Below are 17657 nucleotides of genomic sequence, written 5' to 3' on the forward strand. Positions count from 1 at the left end.
AGAAATATCCCTTTTCCTGATAAGAGGTATTTAAATTTGTACATTGTTAGGATCAAATCTCTTCAATACCAACTTATATACGATAAAAGTCCTACTTATTCTGACATTGTCTTGAACAGATTTCGATTGGCTACCGTCTGCAACGACTCTACTGGCTACCTTGGGATTGTTTTTCCGGATGAAGAGATTCAACGAATCACTGGCAAAAATGTTTTTGATATTGAAAATGACAGCACTCAAGTAAGTACAAGCATAACAAGTATTTAAGAGTTTATTTCATCCACTTCTGCAAATTTAAAACCTTTACACTTGCTTACTTTTAAATTCTCAATACTACTCTTAGGTTGGAGACTCAATATCTTTTCCTCCACTGCTAAAGGCTTTCGAAAAGAAAGAATTTATTGTTACTTTGATCATAGGGGAAACCAATGTGCATAATTCATGTAATGTTTACCTCGCTCATGCAATTGATGAGCCTCCTGAAATGCTAGGAGACCACGTTCCTGGTGAAGTGGTTCCTGCGAACTCTAAGCAAGATTCCATTTCCATGGTATCAATCTACTACACATTTTTCTACTTGATATAAAACGTAATGTAATATATGGTTATCTATTTAAGAGCTGTGATTGTTTTAATTATGTCAACAGAATTTGGAAGAGACATTAAACCGTGCATCCGATAGTCCAGCAACTGAGAAGTCCACAAACAAGCAGAGACCACGTAAGAAAACTGAAACTGTGCCATTTGAGACTGAGGAAAATGTTAAGAAAAGAAAGACAGTGAAGAAAGACATTGTACGTATTGATTAATTGATATATAATAATTGAAATAATGTAGGCATTTTGTTTTTACAAAACAAACAACTAACATATATCTATTGTTTATTGCAGGACTAAAATCGGAATCTCATAGCTTACAATTTCTACAGAGGAAAGAATTCATGTTTTTGTCATGGCCCTTCTTTTGGCTCCTCTTATGTCTTCTAATATATTATGCAAACCTTTATTTTTGGTGAACACAGAACTGCAATTCATATCCCAGCTTATGTTATTTTGCCAGCCTCTACTGTAAGAAATATTGTCGCTACAATTAATACACTCCAATTCTATGAATTGTTGTATCAAAACCATGTCAGTACTATGTGCTTTAATACTATTATCATCAAATTGGAAATTTGAGCATTTATATGGACATTTCTTCATTGTAATAGAGACACTAGGTTGGCAACTATTAAGTACAACAGTATCCTGTGCCTCAGTCATTTAACTGTCTCACATTCAAAATTTTTTCAACCGCACCAAACCTAACAAACGAAGACATTTAATTACAACTTAAACTTACAATTGGAAAGAAGACATCCCATCTATATTGTATATAAATAGCACCATTATCCTCAACCACACTCTACTATTACAAAAAAAATGTCTAAAACAAAGTACGATAGTTTCAAAGATTTGAGGAAGAGCAAGTATGACTGGAAGGTTCAAGCGAGAATACTTCATTTCTGGAGAGGTTTCTCAAAAACCAAGCAATCTTTCAAAAGCTTCAACATTTTACTTGTGGATAGTAAAGTAAGTTTTGACACCTAAATTCTTTTTAAGCCTACCAAATTTAAATTTCTGGAGTATATTTTAATTGTTCTGCAACTTCTTCAAGCGTGTACGAATCCATGCATTTGTACCTGGAACTGAAGCTGATGAGCTTGCTAAACTTCTGGAAGTGGGCAAGGTATACTTGATAGAGAATTTCACAGTAAGTGATTACACCAGCGATGACAAATTCCGATGTGTAAGGAAGGAAATACAAATCGTGTTTGATAATCAAACTAAAATCACACCTTTGGAAGAAAAAGCTGTTAATATTGAGAAGCATGTGTTTGATTTCTTTGATCTGTCTGATCTCAAATCATTGGTAAACCAACAAACTTATCTTGCTGGTAAGTTCAATTATTACATTTCTCTTATTATGCATGTTGTGAGCTCTGTTTGATTCATACTTCTTTCCAAATTAGATGTTATTGGAGTTATGGAAAAACCAAAACCTCTTGCTAAAATAAAAAACAGACATGGCATCTTGCAAGACCAGATCAAATTTCGAATAGCTGATGGCAGGTTTGTTTTCATGCATCTCACAAATATTACACATTACTAACAACTGCATTGTTCACTACCTTTTACAACCTAAGTAAACACAATGTTTTATTTCTGTGATGTGCAGTACAATTGTCAAAGTTACTTTCTGGGATGAGTTTGCAGTTAGATTCTCAGCAGCGTTGAAACATAATTTTCAGTGCCCTATTATCATTATCATTGGAAGTGCTCGAATAACCGAGTGGTCAAGTAAGTCTAAAGTTCAAACCTAATTGCTGATGTATTATGATGCTTATTCATATATTGTAAACATTTTTTCACGTAGACGAACCTACAATAGCTAATGCTTCTCCTACAAGTTTCTATCTCAATTGTGATCACCGAAACGTTGCTGAGTTCAGGAAAAGGTAACTTGCATTTCCTACGGTTTCTGTAAATCACCAGTCAAGGATAATGATCTATTCCTACACACACTTAACATATTTCAGGTTGTCTTCCGAATCTTTTCCTGATATGAACCTTGATTATTCAACAAATGCAACTCTTGATGTTTATAAAGTCCAATCTATTAAAGAGTTTAAAGAAGATCAGATTCTGGTATGACTCTATCAATATGTTAAGTGATTTGTACTTTCTAAAGTCAAAAAAAGTAACTAATATCAGTTCAAAATATCATGCAGAAGGAGGTTTTATGCCAGGTTAAAATCAGAAAAATACAAAATATTAGCTCCTGGTTTGTCAATGTATGCACTTCTTGCTATAAAGAAACACAGCTTCTGGAGAACAGCTACCAGTGCAAGTTCTGTGATAGGAAATGCTCATATCCAGATAAGAAGTAAATCCATCACCAATCAGCACTTCCTTTTTATTATAGTGATTAACAACTTTAATGAAATAATACAGGTTCCAAGTTTGTATTTTTGCTTCTGATGATACTGGTGCAATTGATATAATGCTTGAAGATCGTGAAGTGCGTACAGTGATTGGAAAATCAGTTTTCAACATAATTGATGAGGTGAAGATATGCCCACGTGTTGTACAACTATGTTCAATTCTACACAAATGTTTAACAAAAAATTTGTTTGCCATGTCAGGGACAAAGCAAGGAAAATCTACCAGTGATACTGAAAAGCATGGAAAACAAGGACTACACCATCAAGTTGCTTATAAAGAAGGAAAACATAACTGAGGATTACCCGATCTATAGTGCCGAAGACATAATGGAAGGATTTAAAATTGAAACTGACAGTGATGATGAAAGTACTCCACATCCAATTGAACAAATGCAAACTCAAGTAAGTTTCAATTCTAAAAAATTATCCTATTGTACTTCTTAAATACTGATCTATCACCAGTTATTCTAAATTAATTTTTCTAAACAGCCATCTGCATCAAGCTACCATTTGGATTCTCTATCTGGGATAAGTTACACATCAAAGAAGAGAGAGAAATGAAGTACAAGGTCACAACAAACACCGCCTTGGCTAATTATCTAATGTTCTTAATTAAACTATGTTTTACCTAAATCCAGTAATATTTTTAATGCTGTAGAACAGTAATATTGAGCACTTGAAGACACTACAAGTATTATTGTTATGTAATTCTGTTGTGTGCTTGATAAGTTTATTGCTTTTGTTGAGTATTTTTTCGGCTTTATCATTGCATTCATTTTTATCCTGCGGCATATCAGAATAAATATATCATTCATCACTCACAAGATTCAATCCAATAATATCCTACATAGATGAAATTTAGAGTTAAACAGCAACCCAAAACTACAACATATCTCAGTTTTTAGAGTTTAAAACTTTCAACGATGACAACTTAACCAAACATTTAGCTTAGACATCATTCTCTCCTTTCTCAACAACAAGACTGAAATCTTTATACGAAAGCTTACAGCACTCGAAGATGCATCTGTCCCCAACCATCAGCTGTAAGTCATCACGTAACTGCAACCACCCTTTGTTAATTGTTGCACGTTTCCAATCAGCTCTGTGTTTTATTTCGAGCCTCCATGATCGGTCTCCAACATAAACATTTATGTAGTCAGTTTTCCCCCACATATACCATTTCTCTCTGAATGCAGTTGGTATGTCCTAAAACAAATTGAGAAACTAAATTACTATTATTTCAAAGAATAATACTGAAGTCTGCCTATTGTATATATAAACATCTACTTACCACTCCATGACAATATTTCAGCATATGAAATGGTTGAACTGTGATTTCAAAACGAGCAGCAACATTTGACTCATCAGATAATTCTCCTAAAATCAAATCAATAGCTTAATATTCCAAACAACACAATAACCAACTGTTATACAAAATATAAAGGAGAAAAACTTATACTACCTGAAGATACAGGTGTTCCAGTGAATATGACTTCAACATATTTCTCATCAAAAGCAGCTATGTTAAAGCTAAAGTGACCATCATATGTGAACAACAACACATGAAAGCTATTCAAAGAATCCAACCCCAGCAGTTTGCACATACCAATCAAACCTGATAGCTTATTAGATTTCACACAAAAGCGACCTTCAAATGATTTCCCATTACTTAATATGAAGTGCAGGAACTTGGAAATATTCCCACCACAATTTTCCACAAACTTGGGAGGTACGGACTGTCCAAAAAAATGGAAACAAAATTGTATTACTTTGCACTGTAAACAATCAATGTAGAATCAATGAATGAAAGCATAGATAACAGAATGCCGTCACAACATACAATTTCATTTTGAAGTTGGTCAAGATTGTTAATGAAATGCACAAACTTCCAACCACCATCTCGGATCTTTGCTGAATATGACAATAAAAATCAGTTTCCAGAGAAAAAGATACCTTTTGCTTTTGACAGAAAATAAAGAGCCTTACGCTTCAGAGGATTTCCACACTGCGAAAGATGAGTGATCATTGGATAATCAATTTCACAAGAGTGAAGCCCTAAAACATAGACATTCATATCTGACTGTCCATAATACTCAAAAACCAGCACTTCCCCGCCCTTGAATCCAAAATCGCTATAAAATGTGGACATTCCCATCATTATTCCTGTTATCTTATCAAAATGAACGGGGAGACGGTATCCGGTTCTCAGATTCAAACCAAACTCCTGAGGGAGCATGTTTGCATACTTTTGCTGGAAATCAAAGGGAAGTTTCTGCAACAAAATCAAACGAGAATTTAATCAAACTTACTAAGCATAAAATTTTTTTTAAAAATGGAAGTTACTAGACAGAATACCATCACATCTGAACAAATGTCCTTGCGGCTCAAAGCTTTAATAAACTTATGCGCCACAAACCCTGTGCATTCCATTTTCAGCTTACTAATCTGTAAGCAATATTAGTCTGTTACATGCAATCAATATTATCGGGGCAAAAACTATCAACACTATTTTACAAAAGCAAATCAGAGAAAGATTATGAACAATATGTAAGAATCATTAAAAGGGTTTTCAAAATCAAAACATAATCTTTAAAAGAGAAGATTATTATTGCATGCAATTAAAAACTGGGTAATGAATACAAATTTCAACTGAGGCAACCATAAGCTTAACGATTCTCATTACCTTCAGAAGATCAGTTTGTGAGGGATGCTCTGACTATGCCTTATTCTTGAAACACAAAGTAGAAAATGTGTACCTTTTTACAATACCAACATAAACCTCAATAAAAACAGCTTTAATGCGGTGGAGTTAGTAGTTGGTTTAATTTCGGGAGTTACAAAATAAGTGTACATTTTAATGTGCTATTACCCGTCCACAAATTTGAAAAAATGTGGGTCTCCTTTTCAAAGAATTGGCAGCCCAACTGATAGTGTAAAATCCAGTATTGACAAAAAAAAGAGAAGACAAATTGAACCAAGTAAAAGTGAAATGGACATTCCAATATTATTATTATATTCTTTTTGCTTAAAAAATAAACAAGGAATACATTATCAGTAAATTATATTGATTAAGCATAAAACTTCTAAAAAGAAATACTACATGTCATAATTTAGTACTGTAGCAGATGTCCTGAAAAAGACTGTGCATTCAAATATAATATGTTAACTGGTAAAACCTGAGCACAGAAAAACTTAAAAAATAGCAAATTTGTTCAGACCACAACTTCAGACATATTACATCAGTATTTAATCAAGCACCATCCACCATTACAAACATTAATTCAAATAAATTGTCAAGCCAATCCAGCAAAAGACAACATAAAAATTTCCTAAACAGAGGACAATAACATTAAACTTAAAGATCCCAGATTACTGCTTCTTCACCACTCGAACATTAAAACGATCAAGAGAATCAACTGGACATTCAAAAATACAAATGTCCCCTACTTCCAAGGCCAAACCATCTCTAAGCTGCTGCCATCCATCTTCTATTGTAGAACGATAATAGTCATCCCTCCGGCAAATATCTAGCTTCCAAGAACCATTTCCAGAATACACATATATAGATTGAAAGGTGTCCCACATGCTGCAGAGCTTCTTAAATAGAGGAGAAATATACTGCAACATATCATAAAAAACAATTTACAAATTTTAGTTTCTGCAATTTCATTTCTTGAACGAAAGCTATGTATAACCATTGAAAAAAAATAAGACAACTTACAACAACGTAACATTCGGGAGACATGTGTATTTCTTCAACATGAATTTCAAACTGGAAACCTATTGATGGATGATCCCCACCGGCTTCTACTATACAAAAAGGTAACAATAGTCAGAAACACAACGAAATGGTGCATTTCTCCTGGAGATGTTAATTAGTAAACATATTTACCAATAGAAAGTGGAGTTCCAGGATAAACAATCTCACAAAGTTCTTTGTCAAAAGCCGAGATTGTTATAACAGAATCAACATCATACTTAAACAGCAACATATGAATTTCCTTGGTTCCAGTATTTTTTAACATTTCACAAACACAATCCAATCCTATGAACTTCCTAGATGAAGGACAATACGAACAACCAAACTTCTTCCCATTGCTAATAACATATTTCATAGGTTCACGGAAAGAAAATTCACAACGGTCCAAGAATGCCTCTGGAGGTTGCTGTTAAAACAAAAGTGGAGTTATCTAAATATAACAACTTATTAACTGATTACTAAACTAACTTATCTGTAACTTCATTATTAACTATTTGTCAATCAAAACTATACTAACTTACAATTTCATTTATAGTTGTTTGTCTGCCAGAATTAAACCAAACAAACCTCCACCCTCCATCGCCAAGAGTGACTACATTGAAAATGAAATGGTCAATAAAGATTCACTTCATTAAAAAGCATCTGGAATTTTAAGTGCGACACAAATAATAATTTACCTAATCGAGGTGGAGATTCTGGCATATTAAACTTAAAATCCGGGTATTTGATTTCAGATAAGTTACTACCCAGAATGTAGACATTGATGTTATATCTGCCAAAGTACTCGAACACTAGCAATTCACCACCATTCAGCTTAAAATGCTTAAAAAAACATAGAAGACCCTTAAAAACACCTCTACTGTGGTCAAATTTAACTGGAAGAACATAACCATTTCGAAGCTTCAATTCCATATCCTCATGTAGGTCATGAGCATATTTAGAACAGAAAGAACGAGGAATCATCTGTTATGACAAGATTTAAAGGAAATGAAAAGTTATTTGTAGGACTCTACATTTCAATCAAGTACAGTCATGAGAGAATACCATTTCGTCGGACAAAGTGTCCATGTGGGTGAGCTTGTGAGAAAATTTTTGAGCCTGAAGTCCACAAGATTCCATGAGTAGATAATTCAAACAGCAAAACCTACATTTTCAGCAAGATAAGGAAACATTAAAGGAGCAGTTCTGAGGGAAGGAACTATAAATAAAAATGATCTTACAGTTAGACGGATAATGAACTCTAAAGTTCTACAGATCGAGCGACTCTATATGGACTCGCAGGCTTCTTGGATAAGAAGTGTTTGTCTTCAGCTCCTGAGCGGATGAAATGCTAGGTTTCTTATCAACATCATCTCTGTAAAACTTTACTCTCCCAAATGAGAGTTATTAAAATGAATTGGTACAGTTAACTGTTGACTGAAATCGTTGACTGAAATCTTTTATGCTGTGTCATGAGCTTATTGTAACAGATATTATTCCAAAATTCACGTGTAATTGTCCTTTTATGAAAGTGGTTTCAGACTAAAAAATATTATATGACAAAAATCTACAATTTCTTTTAATAAAACATTCATTAGTTTCGATTTATAAAAAAGTCTCATCTTGGCTCTGATATAAGAGGATTTTGAACTTAGTTTTTCCTTTTAAAAATTATTCAAATTTATGCATATCGTATTCTCATAAAACAGTTTCCTCTCAAATTTTATATTAGCAAGAGTAAATGCTTTTAACAACATAAAACTAGAGTAATCGGAAAAAACAAAAAGTATAATTTTTTTTCCTTTCTCTTCATTTTATTATTGTCAACTTTATCAAATTTAAAAAATTAAGGGAACAAAAACAAGAGAGATCATTAAAATCGTCTTCTAATTAATTGTTTTAAATTATTAATTAATATTGTAGACACAAAATATTTCACACTACCATGCGTAGCGGGCATAATTACTAGTAGTAGTATTATTTTCTGCTGATACACTGTACAGTGGTCAAACTCTTGAAATGAGTAATCTGCTGGCACGGTATAAAGCAAAAATGAAAAAGAAACCAAGTACCAGTACTAATTTACTCTTATGTTAACTCAAGTCTCTGATTCACTGGGTCAACCAAAATACCTAACCCTGCATCATCATCACCTGAATTACCATTCCCTCTTCCTCTTCAATTTAATCTAATCTGCGTACAATAATTAAACTCTGGTCAACCAGACACGTTCAGACTACTACCGAGTTAACGTCCTGCCACTCTCTTTTTATCAGTGTTCTAAAAATCGCCGAGTCGGCCGAGTACTCATTCCGAGTACTCGTTTTTAACCCCTTGTCCGATCCGAGTTCCGAGTAATCGGGTTCAAAACCGATTTATTAAAAAATCGGTCAGAATTCGGTTTGACTCCGAGTACTCGAGGTCAAATCCGAGTTTGACTTATCAATTTTTTATTGTTTTATTTGAAAATTATTTCAAAAGAGACTAAACGTAAATTTATATATGTTTTGATATTGTTTTTACAAAGTATTGACATTAATTAGAAACTATATGTGTTTTATCACCAAAACTTGTGAATGATTATTATGTCAAAACAATCAAGTAACTTTTATTTGAACTTCATTATTTCAAGTGTGTTATTAAAATATTAATATTATTAGACAGTTTTATTATTAATCAGTATATAACTATATATGAGAAAAAAAATAATTAAAAAAAATACCCGATTAGTTATCCGATAACTCATTCCGAGTACTCTCCCGAATTCCGAGTACTCATTTTTCCGAAACCAAACCGAGTTGGACCGATTTCCGATTTTTACAACCTTGCTTTTTATTAATTACATTTGTACAGTAGTATCATCATCTTAATTAATTATTAATTCAATCACTTATTATTTTTCATTTTATTTTATAATATGCCCTAGTCTACTCTATCCCATTTATATATATATATATAACCCCCAGCCCCTCCCACCTTCCAAAACCTACAGCTCCAAGCAATGGACAACAAAAACAACGATCACTTCTCCTACCCTCCCGACTCCGATTTGGACCTCAGCTTCACCAGCTGCGCCTCCGCCGCCACCACCACCACCTTCTCCTCCTCCGCGCGCAGTAGTCTCGCGCGGAGCAGCCTCACTCTCAGCTTCAACGAGTCTCGTCTCTCTTCCACCACCTCCGCCTCCACCTCGATCCCCAGCCTCCACTCCCGCCCTCACCGCCAGTCTGACCCGAACTGGTCCGCCATCAAAACCGCCACCAATCTCTCCTCCGACAACACGCTCCACCTCCGCCACTTCAAGCTGCTCCGCCACCTCGGCTCCGGGAATCTCGGCCGCGTCTTTCTATGCCGCCTACGTGATAATGATCACGCGAATTTCGCCCTCAAGGTTATTGACAGAGACTCGCTCACTTCTAAGAAAATCTGCCACGTGGAAACCGAGGCGCAGATCCTCTCCACGCTGGACCACCCGTTTCTTCCTACACTCTATGCTCATCTCCAGGTCTCTCACTACACATGTCTTCTCATTGATTACTGTCCTAACGGTGATCTACATAACTTGCTACACAAGCAACCCGGTTACCGGCTACCGGTCGCGTCGGTCAAGTTCTACGCAGCTCAAGTTTTGGTCGCTTTGGAGTACTTGCATGCAAAAGGCATTGTTTACCGTGACTTAAAACCCGAAAACATTTTAATCCGTGAAGACGGCCACATTATGTTATCCGATTTCGATCTCTGTTTCAACGCTGACGTGGATCCCAAACTTGAAACTCGAACTCAGCTCGGTAAGAAACACCGGTCACGAAACGCCTGTTTTCGTGACCGGAGACCTGTGGAGCAGGTCGTGACCGAATTCGTCGCGGAGCCAACGAATGCGTTCTCCAAATCCTGCGTGGGAACACATGAATACCTAGCGCCCGAGCTGGTCAACGGAAGCGGCCACGGCAACGGAGTTGACTGGTGGGCATTCGGCATCTTAGTTTACGAGATGCTCTATGGAACGACACCGTTCAAGGGATCAACTAAAGAATCAACTCTACGCAATATAGCATCTACAAAAGGGGCGTTGTTTAACGAACAAGAGAATGCAGAAGTAAAAGACCTGATAGAGAAGTTGTTAGTAAAAGATCCGAGAGGAAGGCTCGGATGCTCCAGAGGCGCAACTGATATTAAACGACACCCGTTTTTCAACGGAGTGAACTGGCCGTTAATCCGGACGTTATCGGCACCGGAAGTACGTGGAATAGCGTTTAAGAGGAGCAAGTCGCATATCAGTGGCATGGCATTGCAGAAGAGAAGGCAATGGTGGAGAAAGGGGCTTAGTTTCTTTGTGGGAAGAAATAAATTTAGTCTCAACTCGAATCATAATTATTATTGTTCGATTAATAATGATAAGGTTCGGAAACATGTATGATTTCATTTTGTTTACCGTTTTGTTACAGATGTTTGTATATGTAGGAAGTGAGAATACGTCAATTTTGTTGAGCGGTTTGTTTTTGGGATCACGGTCCGACCCAACCCCAACTGAATTGAAATATATGTGAACAATTTTTATATTTAATTGAAAATGAGTTGCATTTCAGTGTTTCTGCATATACAGATAGTGAGATAGTGGTGGTATGATATCCTGGTTTCTTATTGTTTGTGTGTATTCTGGCTTTCTAGGATTTAAAATCTGCTATTCTGTGAAGGTCGCGTTTGGTTCATGTTTAATGAGTCCGGTTAACGAGAATCAGGTATCGAAAACCTGCTAAACTTGAACAAGTTCATTGCCAGAGGTAATATGAGTGTTCTGCATTTCGCAAAATATTTTCCGCAAGTCACACTGTTCAAATTTGTACTATCTAATATTTTTTAACAGAATTCTGTACTAAAAACAGGGTTTATTCATAATACACAAAGTCTGGCAAATGCAGGCAGATAGGGCTGTAAATCGATACGGACTATCCGGTGTCTCGGCTCATATTCGGCTCGAAAATATGATACATGTCTCATATCCGTTTTGAAAACGATCCAAATTTGGCGGAAAAATTAAGCCCGTATAATATATGATCCCGGATACGAGCACACCTATACCCGCTCAGATTCGGTCTCATATAATTTTTCATAATATGATCCTACCCGAATAACCGAATATGATCCACGGTTCATATTCGATTCAAACTCATATACCTATTATATTTTAACACCATCATATTTGCAAGTAAATAGTCATCATTTTATAAAATTGTACTATCTTATTTAAGTTTATATCTTCATAAAATATGATTTATTTAATGTGATAATGCTTATTATCTTCATATATATTTAATAAATGACATATACCAACACATAACTATAAGTTTTAATTCAAAATTATTATACTTTATAATATTATGTTTACTTGGACTAAATGATAATTATTTGAACAACTGAAATAATAATGATATTTGATGTTAGTGGATCATATCCGGCTCATATTCGATGGATCATAAACTACCCGGTTAAAAAATAGAAAATACGATACTGGATCATATCCGGTTCGGATCCGAATCTCAAATACCCGGGATCGGTTTATACCCGAATAAAACGATCCCGGACCCAAATCTGGACAACCTAAAAATAATATGATCCGATACTTGAGCAGAGGGGTACCCGGGATCACCTGGATCATTTTACAGCCCTACAGGCAGATGGTACATGTGGAAGGAAGAAAATTAGATCCTTGATTTGGGGAAGGAATACAGAATATACAACATAATGAAGACTTAGTGAAGAATCTGGCTCGAAAATTTGATATGATATAAACTAATTAATACCGTTTCATGGGGCGGTAGTTTACCTAATACAGGAAGTTTCTGATGAAAATTGCAGTTTAGCTGGAAGAACAATTCCCCATTACAATACACTGCCAGATGGTACTACTGCACAAATTGCTCTGTTATCAAGAGCCGCATCAACAACTCCACTAGCTAGGTTATATAAATCTGCTCCTTCAAGAATTTCAGGATATCGAAAAATGCAACAATCCGTTGACAGTTTCATATAGAAAATCACATTGTTACAAATTACTGAACACGCGTAACTTATTTATTTATGGTGGACAATATAGATCAGATTAGCTGTCTGCCTTCTTCTGCCGCAGGCAGAGGTCGGGTTGGTTCAGTTTAATTTTAGCGTGACAGAATATATTGAAAAGTTTAAGGATGCAGGTTACATATAGCGAAAGATTTTGTTGCAGATTTAGAATAATTTTGAGGATTCTTTGTTGCTTAACAATACAGCAAGATTTCGTTTATTTTAAAACTAGATCAAAGCTTTGCTGTGAGAAACCTTCAGTAAATTTAACATGGGGACCTATAAATTATAATCACATGATACCAGACAGATGATGCAAGTATTATCAGTACTACTGTTACTATAGGCCAGGGGGGATATTTCAATTTATACCACGGGCAACAGATTCTTTATTGCTGAATGATAGAGCAATATTATGTTTTTAAGACTATGTCAAATTGCCCTGCAATAAAACTTAATCAAAGTTAACATGGGTTGTCTGCACTCATACTTGAACTTTGGAGGATTTAAGAAAATCTAGTTGCTCAGCTGGTGTCGCGTATGTACCTTAAAAGATATATAATATATGTACTAATAAGAAAATGCAACTGGACAAAAGAGAAGTAGTAATACTACTGTTAGCTAATTAAGAGATTTATTTTGATGTTGTGATGATCAAGATCTTCTTCTCTTCGGTCCAATATTAATGATGCAAATCATACTAAATGTCTAGAAGCTAATAACTTTTCTACTTTCCTACATTACCAGAGTTACAAAATTATCCAAATGGAGTTGTAACTGGGGAATAGTCTCTACAAACCAACAATACATGAGACATTGGATATGGTGATATCCAATTAACTTTGCGAAGACCAGATCCCCAACAAGTGTCTGAAATGTTTCATCCAGTAAGATATTAGGTATTATAACATGATTAATAGTTTGGGGTTTACAATCAGATGAAATTGCATGATTCCTACGATGCACCATTAGCAATTATGTATCCACCGCTTCAGTCCAGTGAACAATTTTTCTTCCACCAACACCAGGACTCCTTTCTGAGTTCTAAGATTTTCCTGTGAAGTAGAAGATATGGTCCTGATGGTAGCAGAACCATGGAGCTTTCCAATGTTCACTTGCCTAATTTTGTGAGTGTCAACACTAGCATCCTCACCATGGTATTTCAACACTTGGTCTAAAGCGAGACAGGATCAGATCTTTCTTCACACACCAACATGCACCCTATGTGGCAATATAAGTGGTCAAGCAAAGTGTTAACGGGACAATTATTACAATTTTTTCCTTAGAAGCATCGCCACTAGACAAGCTAAGATCCCCTGTTAAGACTGAAGGTGTATGAATGATGAGAGCATACAACTCAAATGGTTCCAGGAGGATCATCAACTCGCCAACTGAAGCTATAATTCAGCACTAGTTGATTGTCATTCGTGTATCAGAGTTTTTAGCATCTGCAATTTCCCTAGAGTCTCTGGTCGGAATTTTCTAAGAAATTGTTATTGATTTTGATTTACTTCAAGTGCATTTTAGGTTATTCAACAGGGAGGCTTCTGCTCAAGGGACTGACAAGTTTCTAAACTAAGGTGCATGTTACCACTGATTAATTTGGCTCAAAGCTCAAGCATTTCATTTGCAAGGTGGAATGGTTCCCTCAAGATAATTCTCAAATAGTTGAAAATTCTCCAAGAAATTTATTCTCTGCCAAAAATCTTTAGTTCTCACATTTAGCCATCTCACCAGGCACCTGGTGTGATCCCTAAAGATAAATCATGGCTTTGCCTAATCTACATAAGCCATGTTCTTAAAGTAGATGGGGGGATTACCCTAGTGAGCTTATTACTAGAAATGATTTTAGTTCAAATAGTTCTAGTTTCCAAGATTGTTGAGAGGTTCACAATATTACACGACCAACACAGTTGCACAAAAGATCTCCATATATGAGTAAGTGCATAAACATTGTGAAATGAAGGTACTTGTGGTGCAGCCTCTTTAACATTTGAAAGTATAGGTACTGAATGCATCATTTCTTCTTTCCTGAGGGCATATAACACGAAACTGTGAAAGTGATGGTTGCTACTAGAAAATATTAACACTTGCAGTGCATAAATGTTTTGCTGAAGGCATAGAAATTGAAAATGATTATTGGCACTAGATCATGACACTTCCAGTACATAAAAGCAACATGACATTTAACAGAAAGTATCTCCCAAGAGCAAAGAACAAACAACCATGGAAGGACTAGCCAGATTTTTTTAAGTAGGTCTTTTTCAGGAAAAAAGCAAAATCCAATATCTTTTGAGAGTCAGGAAGGGACTTGGAAACACTTTCTTTCTTCAAGCACCTCCTAATCCACGCCATCAGTTTCGGACACTCTTCCTCAAACTTGAAGTTGCCAAATGTTTCGTAAGTAAGAAACCAGCTATAGAAGGTGACAAGGGCTATATCTACATAACCAAAAGTATCACCACCATAGAAACATTTGTCCCCAAGTTCATCTTCCAAAACCTTCAGATTCTCGATCAGTTCTTTCTTACCAGCCTCCCTTTCTTCGCCATCTAGTGCCCAAGATTTCCTCCCAGCATCATATATCTGCATTAATTTCAAATCTCAACCATGTTAAGATAATAATTGCATCTATAGAGAAACATCATAAGTAAATATGATCTGCACGCAGGGGCGGATCTAGAAACAAAATCTAGAGGGGCATCAAGCAAATTATCGGAAAATAATTATATATTATTAAATTTTGGGAGGTCACTTCTTTAATTTTTTTAAAATTTAAAATGGTGAAAAAATGTTAAAAAAAATAAATTTAGGGGGGACACGTGTCTCCGTGCCTTTTACTAGATCCGTTCCTGTGTGCACGCACCTTCTTGTCGATATAGTCAACCCAGAACCTAGCTTGAGCTTTCTGATAAAGATCAGAAGGGAGCAGAGGAGCTTTATCATTCCAGACTTCATCAATGTACTGCACAATATTAGAAGACTCACAGATCGGTCTGCCATTGTGGATAAGAACCGGGATATTTTGGTGAACAGGGTTCATCTCGAGAAGCAGCTGGCTCTTGTGATCCTTCCTCAAATCTTGTTCTTTGTATTCATACACTACACCCTTTTCAGCTAGGGCAACTCTCACTCTCGTACCCATCATACTTGCCCAAAAATCCAACAAAATAACCTCATCATCTGCCATCTCAAACACAAAAAAATGATTACCAAATATTGTACTTCAACTCTTGTAAACTTCTATGTATACATCTATTCTTAGGATAAGTATAGTCCAGTATTTTACTAGTAGCAAGTAGGGGTGATCACAGTCTGGTTTAAACCGCAAAATCCGTAAAAACTAATCCGATATTAATCCGATCCAAACCGAAACCGATATGAGGTTTACGGTTTCGGTTCGACTAATTTAAAAAACCGTGGTTTGTGGGTTGGTTTCGGTTTTATATTTAACCAACCCGTTATAAAACCGAACCACATATTTATATATACACAATATAAATATTTAATATTAAATATATACAAAATATTAATTTTATATAAATATACTAATTTTTAGTTTATATTTGCTGGGTTGTTTAGTTACTTACCTTATCAATACCAACTACAAGTCTACAAGTTAAATCAAGTCAGTAATCCACGACTTCGATTCAAGTTTATGCATTTTATTAGACTAAAATTTGTATTTTAATTTAACTATGTGAAATTGTGTAAATGGAGACAAAATGATACTTTATTTTCCAGTATTATTCATGAATCCTCTTATCTGATTATAAGTCTTAGTCACAAACCGATCAATCCGCTTAACCGAACCATCAAAAACCGCACCGCTTGGTCCGGGTTAGTTGGTTTGCGGGTCATGGGTTGGTTTGAGATTTTAAAAAACCGCTAATATATGGTTTGGTTCCGGTTCTACCTTCAATCCGAACCAAACCGGACCGCGATCACCCCTAGTAGCAAGTCAACGGTTGGTACATGGAATAAAAAAAAAGACTCAAGAGCATCATCAACCAGTCTCAGATTTAAGACAAAATTGCTCATGTGATCAAATCATCACAGAGTCTAATAATTTATTCTCTCTCTTTAATTGTATTTCTTAACCACTCCCACTGTAAAATTTGCTACCAAACGCAAAATTGCAAAATATTTATACAATATAGCTTTTTTTATATAAACTCACTTAAAAAAATCGAATCAGGAATAACGGAGAATAAACCCTTAATTACTGAATATCAAATCGTGCTCACGTATTTAATTAATTTAGTCTAAGATTAATATGAGCAATATAATGATATCATTTGTTAATTGTATTTTTTGGCCACATAGTTGGCTATTTTATAAATTAATTTTAATATTAAATTTAACAAATACTAGTATGAATATTCCCTCAATTCTAATATAATAGTCGTATTGATTTTTGCATGTACTTTAACATGTAAAAACCATATATCTACAAATTATTTTTTCAATTTTTTTCTGAAGACAAATATAAATGTTAAAACAATTTATTCAAGAAAAAAAAATCTAGAAAAAATTGTATAAAAATATATTTGTTAAATTTAAAAATACTAGTGAAAAATCAAATCGATTATTATTTTGAATTAATGAATGAAACATATAAGAAATTATATGTCTTCGGTGATATATAAACTTTTTCTCAATTCGGGGGAGGATATTAAAAGTGATAATTTTGATTTACTTGATTATTTTGACCCCACTCATTTATTTATTAGAAGAGTAAATAACATTGTTATTTAATGTCATATTTTGTCCCTATGTATATCTTTAATACTACAAGACAAGTTAGCACCTTGAGAGATGCTTTAAAGTTTGAATTGCTGAAAGATGCTCTGTGATAAAAATGACCAAGTGGTA

At 35.0% G+C, this 17657-nt stretch overlaps 4 protein-coding genes across 5 annotated transcripts; 2 read left to right on the forward strand and 2 right to left on the reverse strand.

The window, feature by feature from the left end:
- The first annotated feature begins 1421 nt into the window (after positions 1-1421).
- LOC108226226 (replication protein A 70 kDa DNA-binding subunit E) lies at positions 1422-3544 on the forward strand. The gene is made up of 10 exons (XM_017401174.1): positions 1422-1571; positions 1657-1936; positions 2012-2111; positions 2218-2339; positions 2416-2497; positions 2579-2687; positions 2771-2823; positions 2994-3105; positions 3185-3385; positions 3473-3544. Exons 1-10 carry the CDS (start codon positions 1422-1424, stop codon positions 3542-3544), a joined length of 1281 nt encoding a protein of 426 aa, XP_017256663.1.
- A 2639-nt stretch (positions 3545-6183) lies between these two features.
- Positions 6184-8248, reverse strand: LOC135147303 (uncharacterized). Of its 2 annotated transcripts, XM_064080278.1 has the most exons (7): positions 7964-8248; positions 7788-7887; positions 7421-7706; positions 7265-7335; positions 6876-7149; positions 6705-6793; positions 6184-6601 (listed from the first exon to the last, which is right to left on the reverse strand). In XM_064080278.1, the coding sequence occupies exons 2-7, from the start codon at positions 7860-7862 to the stop codon at positions 6353-6355; spliced, it is 1044 nt and encodes a 347-aa protein (XP_063936348.1). In that variant the 5' UTR covers positions 7863-7887; positions 7964-8248; the 3' UTR covers positions 6184-6352. The 2 variants fall into 2 exon arrangements, with proteins under 2 accessions (XP_063936348.1, XP_063936349.1); XM_064080279.1 differs by having other exon boundaries at positions 6705-6790; positions 7788-8246.
- A 1440-nt stretch (positions 8249-9688) lies between these two features.
- On the forward strand, positions 9689-11307 carry LOC108226417 (serine/threonine-protein kinase WAG1). Its single transcript, XM_017401371.2, has one exon. The coding sequence runs from the start codon at positions 9724-9726 to the stop codon at positions 11137-11139; it is 1416 nt and encodes a 471-aa protein (XP_017256860.1). The 5' UTR covers positions 9689-9723; the 3' UTR covers positions 11140-11307.
- A 3597-nt stretch (positions 11308-14904) lies between these two features.
- On the reverse strand, positions 14905-16057 carry LOC108227510 (glutathione S-transferase 3). The gene is made up of 2 exons (XM_017402691.2): positions 15649-16057; positions 14905-15368 (listed from the first exon to the last, which is right to left on the reverse strand). Exons 1-2 carry the CDS (start codon positions 15970-15972, stop codon positions 15018-15020), a joined length of 675 nt encoding a protein of 224 aa, XP_017258180.1. The 5' UTR covers positions 15973-16057; the 3' UTR covers positions 14905-15017.
- Between the last annotated feature and the right edge of the window lie 1600 nt (positions 16058-17657).

Source organism: Daucus carota, chromosome 6 (assembly GCF_001625215.2).
Source record: "Daucus carota subsp. sativus chromosome 6, DH1 v3.0, whole genome shotgun sequence".
In the NCBI taxonomy this organism is placed as follows: domain Eukaryota; kingdom Viridiplantae; phylum Streptophyta; class Magnoliopsida; order Apiales; family Apiaceae; genus Daucus; species Daucus carota.

What these genes read in the sequence shown, in the direction of transcription:
- LOC108226226 (XM_017401174.1), top strand. Translation starts at nt 1,422, where the DNA reads ATGTCTAAAACAAAGTACGATAGTTTCAAAGATTTGAGGAAGAGCAAG. An exon ending in TCGAATAACCGAGTGGTCAA is followed by an intron (nt 2,340 to 2,415) that starts GTAAGTCTAAAG and finishes TTTTTCACGTAG; the next exon opens with ACGAACCTACAATAGCTAAT. An exon ending in ATACAAAATATTAGCTCCTG is followed by an intron (nt 2,824 to 2,993) that starts GTTTGTCAATGT and finishes GAAATAATACAG; the next exon opens with GTTCCAAGTTTGTATTTTTG.
- LOC135147303 (XM_064080278.1), bottom strand. Translation starts at nt 7,862, where the DNA reads ATGGAATCTTGTGGACTTCAGGCTCAAAAATTTTCTCACAAGCTCACC. An exon ending in ACACTTTGTCCGACGAAATG is followed by an intron (nt 7,707 to 7,787) that starts GTATTCTCTCAT and finishes TTGTCATAACAG; the next exon opens with ATGATTCCTCGTTCTTTCTG. An exon ending in AAACAACTATAAATGAAATT is followed by an intron (nt 7,150 to 7,264) that starts GTAAGTTAGTAT and finishes TTGTTTTAACAG; the next exon opens with CAACCTCCAGAGGCATTCTT.
- LOC108226417 (XM_017401371.2), top strand. Translation starts at nt 9,724, where the DNA reads ATGGACAACAAAAACAACGATCACTTCTCCTACCCTCCCGACTCCGAT.
- LOC108227510 (XM_017402691.2), bottom strand. Translation starts at nt 15,972, where the DNA reads ATGGCAGATGATGAGGTTATTTTGTTGGATTTTTGGGCAAGTATGATG. An exon ending in TTGACTATATCGACAAGAAG is followed by an intron (nt 15,369 to 15,648) that starts GTGCGTGCACAC and finishes AAATTAATGCAG; the next exon opens with ATATATGATGCTGGGAGGAA.